Source organism: Hypanus sabinus, chromosome 5, assembly GCF_030144855.1.
Source record: "Hypanus sabinus isolate sHypSab1 chromosome 5, sHypSab1.hap1, whole genome shotgun sequence".
NCBI classification, from domain to species: domain Eukaryota; kingdom Metazoa; phylum Chordata; class Chondrichthyes; order Myliobatiformes; family Dasyatidae; genus Hypanus; species Hypanus sabinus.
In genome coordinates this window covers 151,996,812-152,015,995 of record NC_082710.1, presented here as the reverse complement: position 1 = coordinate 152,015,995, position 19,184 = coordinate 151,996,812, and the positions used below count along the sequence as shown (strand labels likewise).

The following is a 19,184-nucleotide window of genomic DNA, read 5'->3' as shown; positions in this document are numbered from 1 at the left end:
AGGGGGAAAGGTCTGCGAAGGGAGGGGGAGTAAGGGGAGGGGTAGCCGACAGGTGAAGGGGGAGGGAGTGCGGCAGTGTGACGGTGCAGAGGGGAAGGGGAAGGGAGAGGGGAGTGCGGGATGTGGGAGGAGTGGGGGAAGGGCAAGGTGTAGAGGTGGGGGAGGAGAAGTGGTGGAGGGAGAAGAGGAGGGGTGCTGGTGAATGTTTGTGGGGATGGGTCCATAGAGGAGTGTTGGAAGATAGGGATAGGGTTGAGATGGAGGTGAGGGGTTGAGGGGAGAGCATTTGGAGGTTAGGGTTGGAGATGTAGGCAAAGAGTTGAAGGAGAGAGGGTTGTGGAGGTTAATATTAGGGGTGGGGAAATGGATATGGGTGGGGAGAGAGGTGCCTGGCGTGTAAGTGTGGAGGTTAGGGTTAGTATGGTGGAACGCGTTGGGCGATGGAGAGAGGGATGTGGAGGTTATGATTACTGGTCAGGATGGGGGAATCAAGGCGATGGGTTGGTGTGGGAAGGGGTGGGGGGGTGTTCCTTACAGGGGGAGATCAGGGTCCTGGTGGGCAGAGGGGATTTTAGCTATGTATGGTCTTTGCCTGGTCTGCTTGAGGAATAGTTGTTCTGGAGCACCACACTGCTGTAGATCTACCTGCAGGATAACATGGGGTGCTCCTTGAGTTGGTCTAACTTTTAGGGTGTGTGGATCTGGTATGAGGGATGTATGGGGCTGTAAATGAGTTCAAAGAAGACATACGTTCTCTGCTTTGAGTGGTTTTAAATGATTTATTTTGTATCTATGGTGGAGTCGTACTCACATCTATGGTGATGAAATACTTTTAAGAGGTTGGTTCTGCCTTGGTGAGGACCTTAATCACCATATAATTTGCCTATTGCCACAATAGATCTACAGTGGATATGATCTTCACATGGTCTTGGATGTCTGGGACAGTACTAACACTTTTGTCAGGCTGCTGTTAATTGATTACAGTTTAGTGTTTAACACAATCATTCCTACATTTCTGATCAAAAAGCTTCAAAACCTGGGCCTCTGTACTTCCCTCAGCAGCTCAATCCTCGACTTCTTTACTGGAAGACCACAGTCTGTGCGGATTGGAAATAACATCTCCACCTCGGTGATTATAAGCACATGCATATCTCAAAAATATGTGCTTAGTCCACAGCTCTACTCTCTCTGCACCTATGACTGTGTGGCTTGGCACAGCTCAAATGCCACCTATAAATTTGCTGATGACACAATTGTTGGTAGCATTTCCGATGGTGACAAGAATGTGTACAGGAGCAAAACAGATCCACTGGTTGAGTGGTGTCAAAGCAACAGCCTTGCATTCAAAGTCAGTAAAACCAAAGAATTGACTGTGGACATCAGAAAGATTAAATTGAGGGAAAACACTCAAGACCTTATTAAGGGATCAGAAATGGAAAAAGTGAGTAATGTCAAGATCCTGGTGTCAATATCTCTGAGGATCTATCCTGGGTTCAACATATCAATGCAATTACTAGAAAAAGCACAGCAGCAGCTATATTTCATTAGAAGCTTGGAGGAATGTATTATGTTACCAAAGACACTTGGAAATTTCTACTGATGTATTGTGGAGAGCATTCTAAATGGCTGCACCACTGTCTGGTATGGAGGGGGGCACTGCAGAGGATCAAAAAAAGGCCCAGCAAGTTGTGAACTCAGCTCCATCATGGGCACGATTGTCCCTAGTATCCAGGACAACTTTAAGGAGCAATGCCTCAGAAAGGTGTCATTCACCTTTGAGGATCTCCAAAACCCAGGAAATGTCCTCTCCTCATTGAAAGCATCAGGAAGACCATAAGACATAAGAGCAGAGTTAGGCCATGCAGCCCATCGAGTCTGCGACACAGTTCCATCATGGCTTATCCCAGAACCCACTCAACCCCATACATCTGCCTTCTTGCCATATCCTTTGCTGCTCTGACCAAACAGGAAACAATCAACTTCTTCCTTAAATATATGCACAGACATCGCTTCCAGCTCAGTCTACGGCAGAGCAATCCTCAGATTTACTTCTCTCTAGTTAAAAAAATAATCTCCTTACCTATGTTCTAAATTGTCACTCCTCAATTTTGAGGCTGTGCCCTCTAGTTCTAGATACCCCCACCATAGGAAACATCCTCCACATCCACCCTACCTAGTCCCAGAACAATCCTCATGAACCTCCTCTGGACTCTCTCCACCAATACGTACTTTCTGAGAAGTGGGTCCAAAACTGTTGAAAATACTCCAGGTGTGGCCTGACTAATGTCTTATAAAGGTTCAACATTATCTCCTTGCTCTTATATTCTATACCATTGAAATAAATGCCAACATTGCACTTGCTTTCTTTACCATAGATTCAACCTGTAAATTAGCTTTCTGAGCGTCTTGCATGAGGACTTCCAAGTCCCTTTGCACCTCTGATGTTTGAACCTTCTCCCCATTTAGATAACAGCCTACACTATTGTTCCTTTTACCAAAATGCAATATCATACATTTCTTAACACTGTATTCCATCTGCTCCTTTTTTGCCCATTCTTCCAACTTGTCTAAATCCAGCTACTTACCCCTCCACCTATCTTTGTATCATCTGCAAACTTTGCCACAAAACCATCAATTACATTTCTTATATCAGTGACAAACAATGTGAAAAGTCGCAATACTGAACCCTGAGGGACACTACTAGTCACCAGCAGCCAGCCAGAAAAGGCCCCTTTTATTCCCACTCACTGCTTCCTGCTGGTCAACCATTCCATTATCCATACCAGTATCTTCCCCGTAATGCCACAGGATTTATCTTGTTAAGCAGCCTCATGAGTGGCACTTTATTAATGCCTTCTAAAAATCCAAATTAATGAATGTAGTACAGGAGTATAAAAGCACACACTCAGTGATTCAAGACAACAACCTCTCTCAATATTGCAAAAACAGAATGCAGAACAAAAGGAAAACAATGCAGAACATAATCTTTATACATCTGTGTAGTGCAAACTCACATACTGTATATTTGAAGTTCAAAGTACATTTTATATAGCTTTATAAAGGATTTAGAAATTACACAATCTGGAGATTTGTGTGCTGGAGGTACAGGCAGCCACAAAACTAGAAACCCAAAAGAACTACATTTTAAAAAGACAAACATCAAATGTGTGTGTGTGGGGGTGGGGGGGGGGAGAAGAGGGAGAGAGAGGAAAAACAAAAAAAAGTCATGCAAGCAATAAAGCAAGCATTAGCATTCAGAAGGAAATTGAGTCCAAAAGCTTGAAGCCTGGAGCAACAGGAGTATGCTCATCCGTCTAATGGTCATCATACAGAGGAGCAAATCGTAGCCAAACTTGCAGACACTAAATCCAGAGCAACTGCAGCACATTACAGCCTCAGCACCAGGAAGAGTACAGTAAAACATAATGTAGCAGAACAGGATTGACAGTCTCCTCCAGTTCTGATATCATATTGTTTCAGTTCATCTAGCTCAGTGTTTAAATTGCTCAAGCATGGGGTCATTCCCTGCAGTTGGATCGGGGCCCATCACGGTGATAAACACTGGGCTACTTCTGGCCCATACTCAACCCTGTCAAATCGGTGGGGTACTTAGATGGATCAAACCTTGTTCCCACGTTAAGTGGATGGGCTCCATTTGCTCCAATTTCGTTTCTGACTCCAACTTCTCCTGGAACACGCTTCAACTTCACTCCTACTTCCTCTTACCTCTTGCACAACAAGCTGGAGGAACTCAGCAGGTTGGACAATGTCCATAGAAATGAATAGTCAACGTTTTGGGCTGAGACCCTTCATCAGGACCTTTGACCTCTTACCTCTGCTCTCTTATTTATGTATGCTGATCAGTCTGTGACCCGCCACTGCCATCTACTGGGCGGTGCTACACTTATTTCAGTTTCTTTCTTATCCCACCAGTCTTTCGTCGAAAATGTTTGCATTGCCATTGCTTCAATTGCTCTCAGGAATTCTATTCTATTTGCCAATCCTCATTGACTTAATCCAAATTAATGGCTTTGGCTTGACGTAGACATCAATGACTTCCATTTCAGTGTCAGGTCCTCCTCTTATTTGATGTTCCTGAAGCATCAGATCATTTGGTCAACATACAGTATTGGATGAACAAAACATCATTCTAACTCAGTTCCTGGAAGACTCCAGCTGTGTGTTTAATCTCCATCCTCCATCACCACAACTCTGAAATTGGGCAAAACTACTTGTGACCCAGGCATCATATTTTATGTTCTGTTGATTTGCATGCTTCATATTTGCCAGCAATTATGATCAACTACTGCTGGGTTCTGGTTAATTGGTACACATCAGGACCAGTACATTTTGGCCCAAATAGGCAGCTGCTCCAATTTCCTGGTTACATGGAAATTATATTTAAATAAAATACAGAAGAAATTAGAACACTATCAATGCTACTACAGTGCTAAAAAACTGTATTAGTTCCTAATAGTTTTTAGAGGAATCCATCCAGCGCACGCTGCTGTGTTCATTTACTTGACTGTAAACAAACAAAATCAGTGTAGATATGTAGTGTGGATAATGGGCTGCTTTCATACAATTTTTCATTATCAAAATCATTATCAAAATCTTCATTTTCATTGTAAAATTCAAGATGCTTACTGACGCATGAAAATTTTTCATAGTCCCTAACTTGTTGAGGCAGTGAAGTAGTTTCATTTTCCAGCCATTTCTGGGATCATCAAGCTCAAATGCTTTAAACCTCAGTGAGCAAAATAGTTTGAATTGTCTTACTGCTAAGTTCTTGCCAACTACTAATGACAATCACTGCTTTTGAGCAAAACCACACACAGTTGAAGCTATATGAAAACTGTCTGCAGCAAGCTCAGTAGTGTCTAATGGCCACACAAATTACGTGTCTGACACTAGTTAGAAATTGTTTTGCAAGTCTAGCCCCAGTTAAGCCGTAGTATCCCAAATAAATGAAGGAATCCTGACTATTCTTTTGATGAGTTTTGGATCAAGAGCTGTTCCAAAGAAGCATGCTGCCCTAATTAACCAATGGCTCAATTAACTGGAATCCACTGTATTTCCATCATGCATCTACACAAAAATCTGCTTTTTCTTCAGCTCATCTGATGCTGAATCCCTCAGAGACCAACAGGGCCCTGGAAAGTGCTGTAGAATACAGAGGTTCAGGACTACAAGTACTGTGTGTATGTATATATATTATCAATGAAAGTGGTGACATGGGTAAATAGAGTAATGAAGAAGGCATAAGGCACACTTTCCTTCAGCAGACAGGTTTTGAGTACAGGGATGTCATGTTGCAGCTGTTGAAGACATAGGTGAGACTGCACCAATCACCACATGATGTATGGATGTAATTATGTAGCCAGGATGCAGAAAAGATTCACAAAGATGTTGCTGAAACTGAGGGCTTGACTTGCAAGGAGAGACTGAACAGGCTGGGATTGTTTTCTGTGGGGCGTAGGAAGCTGAGGGGTGATTTTGTTGTTACAGTCCTTTTCCAAGAGGAAGGATTTCAAGCAGCCCAGAGGGGCAAGCTGGTGGGTATATGGACTGAGGTGCCAAAGTAGTAGTAGAGGTGGGTGCCATTACAAATTTAAACATTTTTTTTGTGAGCCTCGGTGACCACTTATTTTTTCAAGTGGTTGTCGTGGAGGAAAGATTCTGTGAGTGGTCCCGCACGTCCTTCTCACAGCACAGAGTTGTTTTTTTTTAAACGAGGCCGAGTTGTGAGCTCAACACTCAACCCGGCACAGATGGAAAGCATGTCCTAGAGTGGCCCGACTGGATTCGAAGTTGAGAACCTTCACTTCGGAGACCGGCACTGATGTCACTGCACACCAGCTGGTATTTAAACATATGCGCAGGGATATAAACTTTTAAAAGTTTATGGACCAAATGCAGGCTAATGGACTAGCTCTGGCAGACACAATGTTTGGCATAGTCAATTTGGGTGGAAGAGCCTGTGTCTGTGCCCTATGACTCTCATACAATGTGTTCCTGCTGAGTGTTGCATGGTTAAATGTTCAGCAATCATTTTCTGGAAATCACAAGGGCATAATGAAGAAAACGACCTATTATTGTTGTATCCTGATGTGTTTAAACAACTGTCAGCCTCCAAACACAAATGCATGTCTTCCCTCAGTACGGACTAGTCAAGACCAAGGGCCTGTTCCCATGCCTTCTCTCGGTCTCTCTGAATCTGTTAGTTGGAACCACAGTTATTTCAGTGCAAATCTGAAACCATGCTACATTGCAGCATTTAGATTTGGTAGTCTTGGTAGCCTATTATTCTTTCTGTAGAGGCTATCGTTACATGCCAGCATTTGACAGAAGTGGATAAGGTTTCATCTAACTGGGCTTTTGTGTCCTGTAAAAAGCTTGTGCTATTGAAGATGCACACATCCAGGCAGTGGAGAATATTCCAACTCAACCATGGACCTTCCAATCTTGAGATTTCTCAGATTCTGGTGGATATAAGTTAGTTTGGTAAATACAGGAAAGGTGAAGCTGGGAACAGTGGGTTTGTATTGGACTGGTCACACAGAAGAATGATGAGACAGATTAAGAAAACAAAGGCAGAACTGTCATATTGGAAGATGAATAGATCTATGAAAAGTGAAAATACTAGGGACCTGACAAAATACAGGGATAAAAGGAAGGGAATCACCGGGGGTAATCCGGACAGCTAAAGGACATAGATTAAGTTGGGGGTGGAGGGGAGAAGAAATGTTTAATGGTGATTTTGAAGGTAATGTCTTTTTATTTTAAACAAAATGGTGAGTGCCTGAATGCACTTATGGGAGGTGGGTGGGTGTAGTGGAAGTAGGTATGATAGCAATGTTAAGGAGTGATTTAGACAGGCACATGGAACAGGCAGGGAATTGAGGGTAATCTTTAAATCAAAATAATTTCAATTACAGAGACATCATGGACCAAAGATCATGTGCTGCACTAACCTATGGAGAGGCCTGATAGAAGTTCATAAAATGAGTGGCATAAATAGACAGTAGGATCTCATTGCCAGGGTAAAAAAATTCAAGCCCTGGATGACATGCATTGAAAGTGAGATGGCGTAATTTTAAAGATGTGCTGGCAAGATTTTTTTTTAAAAGCAGTGATAGGTGCCTAAGGTAGTATTGGATGTAGATACAATAGTGGAATTTAATAGGGCTGTTAGATAGGCACATGAATACACAGATATTGGAGGGATATAGGTCATGAGTAGGCAGAAGGAACTTGGTTTTATCTGGAATGAAATTCAGCACAGACGTTGTGGCTGAAAGGCTTGTTCCTGTATCTGTTCCGTATGTTCTAATGAAAAGCTGAGTAGTAAGAGGGAAGAAATTTCAGAATGGCAGCCATAATGGATGGATGTAGAGATACGCACTGATTATTTGCCAGGAAAACTTTATTGATCTTTGCAAGAACCACACTCCCCAACTCCTCACCTCAACGTAACCTGTCTTGGCCACCCTTTCTGAGGTCCTACAACAGTCCGCTCACCTCAGAAATACTCCTAGCCAGCCACGATACCGAGGCATGGTGTCAAGCATAGCCTCTGGTTTCAATCTCACTTTGTACCTGAAGACCCAGTTATACCAGACTGTGGCAGTGACCCATGAAGCCCACCATATGCACAGCCCTTCCTCACCAGAAACCCACTCCTCCCCAGCTCCATAAAATCTTACAATCATCATCAGGAATGGAATGGAACAGCATCAGCTTGTGTCCTTTACTGTGGTGAACTGCTGCAGGGCCTCAGCTGGTCATCCTAGCTGAAGAAACATTCCGAAAACCTGTCGGACATTGGTTTTTAGTTAATTGTCAGCAGCATTTTCAATACTCAATGCCAAAAGTTAAATAAAATCCCAGGTTTTGTTTACTCATCATAGGGCAGAGTTGCTCCATGTGAACAGATACCACCACCACACCCACACCCCAGGGAAGTCAACCTCAGCACGGCACGTGGTTACGCAGCCTGAGTGGCTCGCAGATGCCTTCCTTCTTGTTGTGGGGGTTAAAGAGTGGGAAGAGCTTCTGTGTGAAGCTGTCCCGCAAGGTGTAGAGGTGGCACAGGTTGTCGGCGTCGTAGAAGGAAAGCTGACCTTCCTCATAGTTCAGGTAAACCCGGATGGCACGTGGCTGGTGGCGAAGGGGGAGGCTGCGGGCACCCAGCCCGTCCAGGTTGACCAAGTTCCCTTTGATCAACTCCAGCACCCAGTAGCCCTGCTTTGGCATGAGTGGGCCATTAATCAGCCGGTTGGCTGACTCGCTGGCCACCCCGAGGACGCAGGAGTTATTGCCCCCCAACTCCACATCCCAGTAGTGCCTCCCTGACTGGAAGCAGCTGGTGGCCAGCACACACAGCCAGTAGTCGAAACGCTGTGGGCCCAGTGTGCACTCCCGCCGTTTCCCGCTGTCCACCACGCTGCAGAGGTCCTCAGTGAGGACGAGCCGGGGGTGCGCAGTCCTGGCATCCAGCCTCAGGGACTCTCGGGCTGAAAGGTACAGGGGCTCAGTCAGTAAAGACTATCCATCACTGAGCAGCTCAGAATGCAGCACTGGGATACCACCCAATTCCTCCACTCCCCATCTTGTTACTAGAGAGCACCCACCCAATGACTCACCAGTAATGCACAGCTCAGTGTGTAGCTCTGGAACGTCACTCCATCATCCGAGACCCTCACAGTTCCGTCACTGAATATAACATCCTTTCCCACTCTATTTCCCAATAATCAGAGACCTTCGCTGTCCACCATTAGAGAAGTCATGGAGCGTCAAATTGGAATTCCCCAATTTCGCCCCTCCCCAACCCCTCAACTCTATACCCAATACTCCCAACATTTAACCATTCACAGTGTAACAAATAACTTACTGGAGGACTCTGAGCCAGGGAGCATCTGTGGAGGGAAAGACCCTTCAGATAAAGATGGAAGGGGAGACAGCCAGTACACACAGGTGTCAGGAAGGGGTGCAAGAAGAGCTGTCAGGTGATAGGTACTATTGGAGTATAAAAGTTGAGATTGTTTGCTGTGTAACCAAAACTATGTAGTCAGCTTTGAAACTTGCTATTTGCTATGCATGTACCCAATTTAGTAGGAGAATGAAATCTTAAGGATGTAGAAGACAATGGTGTGTTAATGAGAGGTTGCTAAGGGATGTAGATTAGAACATGATTAAGTCAATGGGTAGAAACAATAGAGGAGGATGTAAGTGTGGTTAGCAACTGTAGACGGATTGCATATGCTAATGCAACTAAACCAGGAGATTGCTATGTCCAAGGATCAGTGGGCAATCAGCGACTAGCTCAATGACCGTCTCAGCTTTGATTTGCAAATTAAAGTTTAACCCTTCTTGAAGAATCTTCTGCGTCTCCTGGTCATTTGTGGGGTACGAGAAACCACAACAGTACCAGGATACTCGGATTTTGTGTGGAATGGAAGGCTCATTTACAAAGACTGGACAGGCTGGGTTTGTTCCTACTGGAACATCGAAGGCGGAGTGTGGAGGGTAGAGAAGTTGGTACAATTATGCAAAGCAAAGGTAGACTAGTTTTTCAAAATATTTTTTCTTGGTGCTGGTGCTTAAAACAGGTTTAAGATGAGTGGGAAGAAATTGAAAGGAGATTTAAACACCAGGTTCCCCACCCCACCCCACACACACAGGGTGGTGACTACTTGAGAATGAACTGTTAGAGGAGGTGGTGGAGGCAGATACAATTGCAATGTTATAAGAGGCATTTGTACTGGGATAGTAAAGGAAGGGAATGTGGGCCCAATGTAGGGAAGTGGGATTTGTATCAACAGGCATCACAACTGGCATGGACATTGGGCTGAATGGCCATCTGTGCTGCTTTGTGAGTTTCTTGTTCAGAGTCTGTCCATTACCTTGTTTCTAACATTTTCAATATACCCAATCCTACACTAACATTTCATTCAAATCCCCTTCCCAATTCTTGTTCCTAGGAAATCAGGCAAACTTCTCCAAATGAGCATTATAGCAAAAATCTCTCATCGCTGAACTATTCAAGTAAATCTGCTCTATCCCCTCTCAATGATCTTTAGGTGGCTCCCACAGTATGGTGGCCAGAACTGGATACAGTGTCATATGGCCTATCGACAGTGAGCTGACAGTGTCTGATGTAGCCAAGAAACTTAGGTAGATAATAAACATAAAGGTTTCCCTCATGTTTGACCTGGTGCCATGGGATTTCAAAAAGTCTGAATATTTTGTGTGAGATTTCCAGGGTTACACCCTCCTTCTCATCACCCAACTGGGCACATTGCAGCCCTTTCTGCTTACCATTCAATTCAATTATTTCAGATCGCCACTGTTTCTAGTTAATGTCATGTTAGTTCATCATGTGCAGCCCCCAGCATTGTTATATTTCATAATTTTGCCACCATTTTTGTTAAATACATCTCACAGTTGCAGACATATTCATCATTCTTACTTGAATCACCCACAGACAGATCAGTGAATAATAAAACCTTCACTATCTTCCTTTACATGTCATCGTCAGCAAGTGTGACTTCTAACTCCATCCTACACAGCCATCCCCCTTGTTCTCTCAACTAAGTGTGACCCTAATCAATTTTACTTTTGTTTCCCAACTTTTCCCTAAAATGTTAACTGTTTCTCTCTAGATGTTGCCTGACCAGTGGTGTATTTCCGGGACCTTCTATTTTGATTTCACCATCCAAGACAAATTTAATTGGCATTCTCTGTCTCTGAATGCACTCACTCCCTTGCTTCTGCCACCAACACACATTAGGTCCAGCATCTGAAGCAGGACGGTGTCATACAAAAGTACAGCAGCAAAAAGGCCCTGTAGGTAGATGACCAAAACTGCACACAATACTCACCAGCATCTTGTACAACTTCAACGTAACATTCCATATCCTGTTTTCAATATTTTGATTTATGAAGGCCAAAGTGTCTTCTTCAAAGACCTTATCTACTTATGACACCACTTTCAATCAGTTACGGACCTGTATTCCAAGGTCCCTTTGTTCTACAGCACTCCTCAATGCCCTACTGCTCACTGTGCAAGACCTACCCTGCTTGGTCCAACCAAAGTTCAACACCTCTCATTTGTCTGAATTAAATTCCATCTGCCATTTATCAGCTCATTTTTCCAGCTGGTCCAGATCTCGCTGCAAGCTCTGATAGTCTTCCTTGCTGTCCACTCCACCACCAATCTTGGTGTCATCTGCAAATATTCTGATCCAGTTAACCACATGCTCATCCATCTCACTAATATAGATGACAAACAACAACAGACCCAGCACTGATTCCTGCAGTACTCCACTATGATCATTCTGTGGCTTCTCCCACAAATATTAATGTAAAATTTCCCAAGGATACACATGCTTTCACTGGGTCATGGATCATCATAACCCCCCCATGCCAAGGATAACAGTTTGCCCTCACCATCACCACCCACCATTAACCACCTCTCAAAGCCCAACCACTTACCCGGCACAAGTACTTTAATTTCATCCCAGATCTTAATATAGCGGAAAGGTGTGATGATAGAGTCAACGTGGAGGTCAGTGGGAATATCTGCTGGTGCGACGTGATTCTGCTTGCACCTAGAATACAGGAGGGGGGAGTTTTTATGACAGTAGGGAAGCTATACAGAAACAAGGTAACACAAACTTATCCACACCTGTCTTGAATCTGAGCCTTGAAACCATATAGCCTGCCAGCGCTATGGCCACTTCCTCTACACAAAGTCAGACAGCAAGGTTGAAAGGGGGAAGTAATCAGTCAAAAGCACCTGCCAAACTCAAAATGTGCTCAAACAAAATAAGAGAGTAATAATTCTTATAAATATATTCTACAGTCTTTATTGCTGGGCTCAATCATTTCCGAGGACTCCAGGAACTGTAGCAACCAAACTGTTCACAGTTAGGTGCCATTAAATGTGATAACCCAGACTTTGGAGAGTGGTTAAGTTATAAATACTGGTGAAGACTTTGCTGTGGGATCTTACACACGGACAGACAAGACCTTGGTTTAACATGTCATTCTGCGGGAGTGTCAGAATGGATTCTTTCCTCAAACCTCTAGGAGATTGGGCTTGTAGCTTACTACAAAGTGAACCTCTGATTATGTTACATATGCTCAACAGTCAAAAATCAAACAAACGGAAATGTGAGTCCTTCATGGTTCACAAGGGTCTGGTTAATAATAAATAGTGATCTGACCCATGATGAGGCCATCTCTATCAAGCAGATTGAGGAGTGAATGTGGAGGGCCCTCAAATTGCTGAGATCTTTCCTGCACATCCACCAATGTGAATTGAAAAAGCCATGTGCAAAACACAACAGAAACAACGTACCTGTCCAACAGCTGCTTGATATCCTAAAAAGTTAAAAACAAAGTTTTATTGCTCACCAAAGGATCATTCAACTCAAACAGAATAGAGTATTTATGACATTTATTTATGAACTGATGGTGGGATTTCCATGTAGAGATACTTAAAAAAAATCAGAGTTTATTCACATGGGTGATGGGAATGTGAGGAATGAGGAGAGAATGAATAATGAACGGTCATTGGGCCGAGTCAGGATCAGGTGTCGAAAGAGTGCCCCAAAGTGAACAGGAGATTAAGCTAAGGGAAGCACCCTAGTTTGTGGGAGGCCATCCAAAACTCATGGACTCGTGAAAAATAGACAGCACTTCATGTGGAGTATGTGTAACGTGTGCGAGCGTGCATCGTTGGATCTTCCGGGACCTTGGAGCCACTAGCCAATGTAATAGAGTGAAGTCTACAGCCCTCTACAGCATTAAGGGGGCAAAAGCAAACCAAATTGGAGCAAGGGTCCCTGAAAAAAAAGGGGGGGGGTGTCAGTGAGATGTCTAAAGCTCGACTAAATTCCTTCAGAAAACCAAGATCTTATTTCTATGTCATTTGTGCCTAAGACAAACTTATGAAAGGTTTTCCCAGTCAAAAATGTCAGTAACTCATGATTCAGGAATGCCTTGAATTTTCAGGGGAAAAGCCCAAGGGTTTTTCCTGTTTGCAGTGAGACCAGAGGCACACATCAGCAACACACACAATAATTGAACCAATCTCCCAAAGCCCATTATACTATCCTTCATTATTCATTGCAATATTTCACATCAGAGCTCAGCAGAGATAGAATTCTTGGATCTAGCAGGGCAGACAGTGATTGATTGATAGATATTTAAACTCTAAGGGACTCACAAGTTATGAAGGGAACATAAGCAAGGCAGAAGCCAAAACTTGATTAGCCATTATCTTATTGACTAGGAGATCAGGATTGAGGGCTGAATGACCTACACTTGCTTGTGCTACTTATGCCCACTACCCAACAAAAAATAAAATGGGCCAGGACAGAATTTGACAGAATTTTCAAACGTATATGTACACACAGAAACAAATTATTATAAGCAGCCTTTTGTAGATATTCCATTCCTGTTAAGTTCATGTATTGCTGTGTTTGTGTGCTTTTATACAGCCATTAATGCACACGTTGCCCCTTATAACATGGACAAAACCCCTAGCATTTACATCCTGTATTACAAATAAAGATATTGCATTCACCATCAGAACAATTCCCCAGAGGTCATTTAAGAACTATGCCCTGATTGATGGAGCAAAATCTGCTCTTTGCTGCGAACAGGCTTACTGCAGCACTCAATGTTCACAATCAATTAGTTAATGCTAGTTTAGGCAGAACTCTTGCCTTTCTCTTCACCATCTACACCTCGGACTTCAACTACTGCACAGAGTCTGGCCACCTTCAGAAGTTTTCTGATGACTCTGCCATAGTTGGATACATCAGCATGGGAGATGAGGCGGAGTACAGGGCTATGGTGGGAAACTTTGTCACATGGTGCGAGCAGAATCATCTGCAACTTAATGTGAAAAAGACTAAGGAGCTGGTGCTGGACGTGAGGAGGGCTAAGGCACTGGTGACCCCTGCTTCCATCCAAGGGGTCAGTGTGGACATGGTGAAGGATTAAAAATACCTGGGGATACGAATTGACAATAAACTGGATTGGACAAAGAACAATGAAGCTGTCTACAAGAAGGGTCAGAGCCGTCTCTATTTCCTGAGGAGACTGAGGTCCTTTAACATCTGCCGGATGATGCTGAGGATGTTCTAAGAGTCTGTGGTGGCCAGTGCTATCATGTTTGCTGTTGTGTGCTGGGGCAGCAGGCTTAGGGTAGCAGACACCAACAGAATCAACAAACTCATTTGTAAGGCCAGTGATGTTGTGGGGGTGGAACTGGACTCTCTGATGGTGGTGTCTGAAAAGAGGATGCTGTCCAAGTTGCATGCCATCTTGGACAATGTCTCCCATCCACTCCATAATGTACTGGTTAGGCACAGGAGTACATTCAACCAGAGACTCATTCCACCGAGATGTAATACTGAGTGTCATAGGAAGTCATTCCTGCCTGTGGCCATCAAACTTTACAACTCCTCCCTCAGAGTGTCAGACACCCTGAGCCAATAGGCTGGTCCTGGCTAATTTCCACTTGGCCTGATTAACTTATTATTATTTAATTATGTATGGTATTTATATTGCTATATTTCTACACCATTGTTGGTTGGGGCAACTGTAACGAAACCCAATTTCCCTCAGGATCAATAAAGTATATCTCTCTGTCTTTTTCTGTCAGCATAGCTTGCTACCTATTGCAAAGGGATGAAAGATGATTAACTGAGGTACAGCTGGGTCAATGGTGTGGCTTGTCAGGGTACTGCATCAGTTATAATGGTAGTTCCACTCCAACCTTGGGTTCTAGCGATAGTGAGTTTGCACATTCTCCATGACCACTTGAGTTTCCAACCAGGTTGCTCAATTTTCTTCCCACATCTCAACAGCTTGTGAGACAATAGGTTAGCTGGATGCTTTGAGTTGCATCCTGTGTGTAGTGGACAGTAGAATCTGATGCAGTTGATGTGAACATGGGGAGAATAAAATGGTATTAATCTAGTATGAGTATTTGTAGAAGGGCATTGGTTAGCACAGACTCATCTGCTCAAGGACCTAATTTCCTGCTGTATGGATCTATAAAACAAGGAAAAGGTGAAAAAGCACCACACTGAGTACAGCTCTGGGGTCATACATTATAGAACAGACCCTTCAGCTCATCAATTCTGTGTGACCATCAACCACAAATTTACAATAAACATATTAATTTTCAATTCTCCCCACTTTCTAAACAATTCTTCCCTGATTCTTCCAGTCACCACACAGCAAGGTTAATTTATTGGGGCCAGTTGACTGCACATCTATGCGATGTGGAAGGCAACCAAAACACCACATAGTCACAGGGAGAAGGTGCAAACTCCACAGTCACAGAAGTCATCAGGGATGCTAGGTCCCTGGAGCTCAGAGGGAGTGGTTCTAACCACTGCAATTCTATGCTGCCCCATATGTTAGGTCCTTTTCAGAATCAAGTTTAATATCACTGGCATATATCAGGAAATATGTTGTTTTGTAGCAGTACTATATTGCAAAACAAGACAAATTACATTAAGAATATTTTATATAAAATTAAAATAGTAGTGCACACTGGCTCATTATCCAAACAGATTTCAGATTTTTTAAGAAGCAGTTCTTAAAATGTTGAGTGTGTATCTTCAGGCTCTTCCATCTTCTCCTTGATGGTAGCAATAAGAGGACATTTCCTGGGTGATGGAGATCATTATGACAACGCCAACTTTTTGAGTCATCACCTTTTGAAGACGTTCTCGATGCTGTGAGGCTTGTGCCCATATAGAGCTGGCTTTGTTTGATACTTTTTGCAGCTTTTTCCGATCTTGTGCTTTGGCCCTTCTATACCCCTCCATAGTGTTATGATTGATGAACAGACCTGATGGACAATGGGGTAAAGAGTTAACCATCCCCCCCCCCCCCCCCCGAGAACCACGAACTATTACTGTTGCTATGCTAACCATGAGAAAGAGACAAAAAACAGGCAAGAAATATAACAGAAAGGGAGTTTGCTGATTAACTGTACTGTGAATCCTTTTGAATTATTTACTGTTTTGCTACAAGGACAATACTTTGCTCATAAACATTCCTCAGTGGACTGAAGGAGTGGCCTTATTTGATGGACACAGTCATTCAGGAGTGATGGATAGCTGAGTCCTCATTAGTAAGAATAAAATACAGATCTGGAGAGACACCCTCCAGCCATGCCAGTGGACACTGATTGAGTGATGGAACCCACAAGAAAGGTCGTGGCTTCGAAGACCGAACCAGGAGGTGTAAAAGCAGGGCCGGTGGGGACTTGTGTGTGTGTCCACTCATGCCAGAGTGACAAGTCCACCACAGAAGAATGGTCTAGCAGAAGGACGGAGAGGTCATAACTGAGTGAGCACAAAGATAAGACGGATTAAGAAAGCAAAGGAAGGTTTGCCTGACTGTAGCTGTTACATCTTGCTCGCTCTCTCCCCAACGATTACAATACAACAACCATTACTACATCACTCATGAACTGAACTTTATATTCTATGAAAATTCATTTACCCCTAGACATCGATAGAGCTTGTTTATTATTGCTTATCATTATTATTCCTACACTTTTAGGTTTATTACTGCTAACTGGTTTTATATGTATATTTGCATTATTGATAAGGTTTTGCTTATTTTTAATTAATAAACACCTTTAGTTTGGTACCACCAGACTCCAACAGATTCCTCTTTCTCTGCTGGTTAGACACCCAGTTACGGGGTACGTAACAATAGACAGCGATGCAACCAGTTAGAACGCTTTCCATTGTACACATGTAGAAATTTGTATGAGCCTGTAGTGACATATCAAACCTCCTCAAACGCCTAATGAAATATAGTTGTGCCTTCTCTCTAACTGAATGAATATGTGGAAAGAACTTTAGAGATGTTGACACCCAGGAACTTACAACTGCTCACCCTGGTATGTTCCCTCGACTTCCCCTTCCTGGTCTGCAATCAATTCCTTGGTCTTAGTGACTTTCAGTGCACCTCCTTGTCAATATGAGATTCAGCCAATAATATGTGTCATCAACAAATATAAAGATGATATTTGAGCTGTGCCTAGTTACAGCTGTGTGTGTACATAAAATAAAACACTGTTCTAAGCATGCATCCTTGTGGTTCACTAATGTTGATTGACAGCAAAGATGCTATGCTATTTCCGATCTGCACTGAATGTGGTCTCCCAATAAGGATGCTAAGGATCCAGTTGCAGAGGGATGTACACAGGCCCCGGTTTTGGAGCCTCTTGATTAATATCGAGAGCATGATGGTGTTGAATACCGAGCTGTAATTAATAAAGAGTAGACCGACTTAGATATTACTATTGTCCAGGTAATCCAAAGGCACATGATGAGCCAATGAGATTGCATCCTTTGTAGACCTATTGTGGTGAAAGCACATTGCAGCAGGCCCAAGTCCATGTTAGTGAGAAGTTAATTCTGGCCATGAATATGACCAACCTCTCACAACATTTCATCACAATAGATATGAAAGCAACTGGGTGATACACATTAAGGTAGCTTACTCTGCTCTTTCTGGTACCTGGTTGTCCTTTTGAAGTGGGTTGGAACCTCTGAATGAAGCCGTAAGAGATCAAATAAATCCTTGAATGCACTCACAAGTCAGTTGACAGTTTTTCATTGTCCTACCAGGTACACCATCAGGGCCTTGTGTTAGAAGGGTTCACCCTCACTGAAGATTTTCTGACATCAGCCTCTCAGACAGATCACAGGGTCACCAAATGCTGCAAGGATTTGCACGTGTAGTTTCATTCTCCATCTCAAAATGTATAAAAAAAAGCATTGAGCTCATCTAGGAGTGAAACATCACAGCCATTCACATTAGATTTTGCCTTGTAGGAAGTAGAGACCTACAAACCTTGCAAGAGCTGATGTAATTCCAATTCCTCCTCTAACTTAAATCAGAATTGTGTTTTTTGTTGCTTTCAAAATAGCCTTTTGAAGTTAGTACCTGGATGGCTTGTGTAGTTGTGGATTACTGGTCTTGAATGACGCAGATCCAGCCATCAGCAGACAACAAATCTCTTGATTCATTCATGTCTTTTGGTTTGGGTATGTCCGGTACATACTCAAAGGTTAATACTCATCCACACGGATCTTCATGATGTCAGTGACAATAGTGGTGTATTCATTCAGATCCCAAGATTGATCCCTGAAAATTGTCAAGCCACTGACTCAAAGCAGTACTGTAAGCACTCTTCCACCTCCCTTGACCATAGCTTCTTGGTCCTCACGTCTGGTGCAATGATCTTTCATCTGAGAATTTGTCTCACAAGGGATTTCTAATAGAACAAATGGAATGAGCTGCACAGGCTAGCACTTTATTCCTTGTATTGTGTAGATGATAAGATATACAGTTCGGGTGAAGGCCCTGTCTTTTTCCCAGGGAAGTAGAATTAAATCTATCGGGCATAGGTTTAGATCAGATGTGAAAGACTTAAAGCAGACTTGATGCACAATTTATCTGCACTGAGAGTGAAGTTTATATGGAACAAGCTACTTTAAGGTAGGTACCAGATAAATAGCATAAAGACAGTTGGATATGCACATGAATGGGAGGGGGTGACAAAGGAGTATGGGCCAAATAAGGAACTAGTTTGATGGCAGTTTGGAAACAGACACAAATGCAAGAGTAACTCAGATTAAGCAGCATATATGGAAAAACAATAAAGTATTAACATTTCAAGCTGAAACCCTTTATCAAGACTGGAATGGGTAAGAAGCCAGAATAAGGTAATGGGTGACGGGATGAAGCCAGGTGAGTAGAGGAGGGAAGGATTGTGAGAGGCTGGGAGGGGGAAGAGGAAAAGCTAAAGGAACATCTGATAGGAGAGGACCATATGAGAAATGGAATTAGCAGGAGCACCAGAGGGATTTTATAGGCAGATGAGGAAAAGAGAAGTGGGGAGCCAGACTAAGGAATGGAAAAGGAGAGAGGGGGAGGGCACAACTTCCATGCTCTATTACTTTAGCAGGGGTGTCAAACTCATTTTAGGTCACGGGCCGGATTAAGAAAAATGCGACTTCATGCGGGCCGGATCAGTTGTGCGCGCGCGTGCTCCCACAGCTTTCGTTGCCTTCATTTTTTCAACCTGCTCTCATGTGTCTCAGTCTCTGCTATATCTAAAATTGTTTCAC

At 43.2% G+C, this 19,184-nt stretch overlaps 1 protein-coding gene across 1 annotated transcript in view; it reads right to left on the bottom strand.

Moving 5' to 3' along the window:
• The window catches only part of LOC132394785 (uncharacterized), a 79,609-nt gene that overhangs the window by 41,525 nt on the left and 18,900 nt on the right, over nt 1–19,184 (bottom strand). Inside the window, exons 5-7 of the mRNA XM_059971192.1 lie at nt 12,365–12,387; nt 11,497–11,612; nt 7,979–8,516 (exon numbers count right to left, since the gene is read on the bottom strand). Of these exons, the coding sequence (XP_059827175.1) occupies nt 7,979–8,516; nt 11,497–11,612; nt 12,365–12,387 (677 nt within the window). The remainder of the gene's footprint in view (nt 1–7,978; nt 8,517–11,496; nt 11,613–12,364; nt 12,388–19,184) is intronic.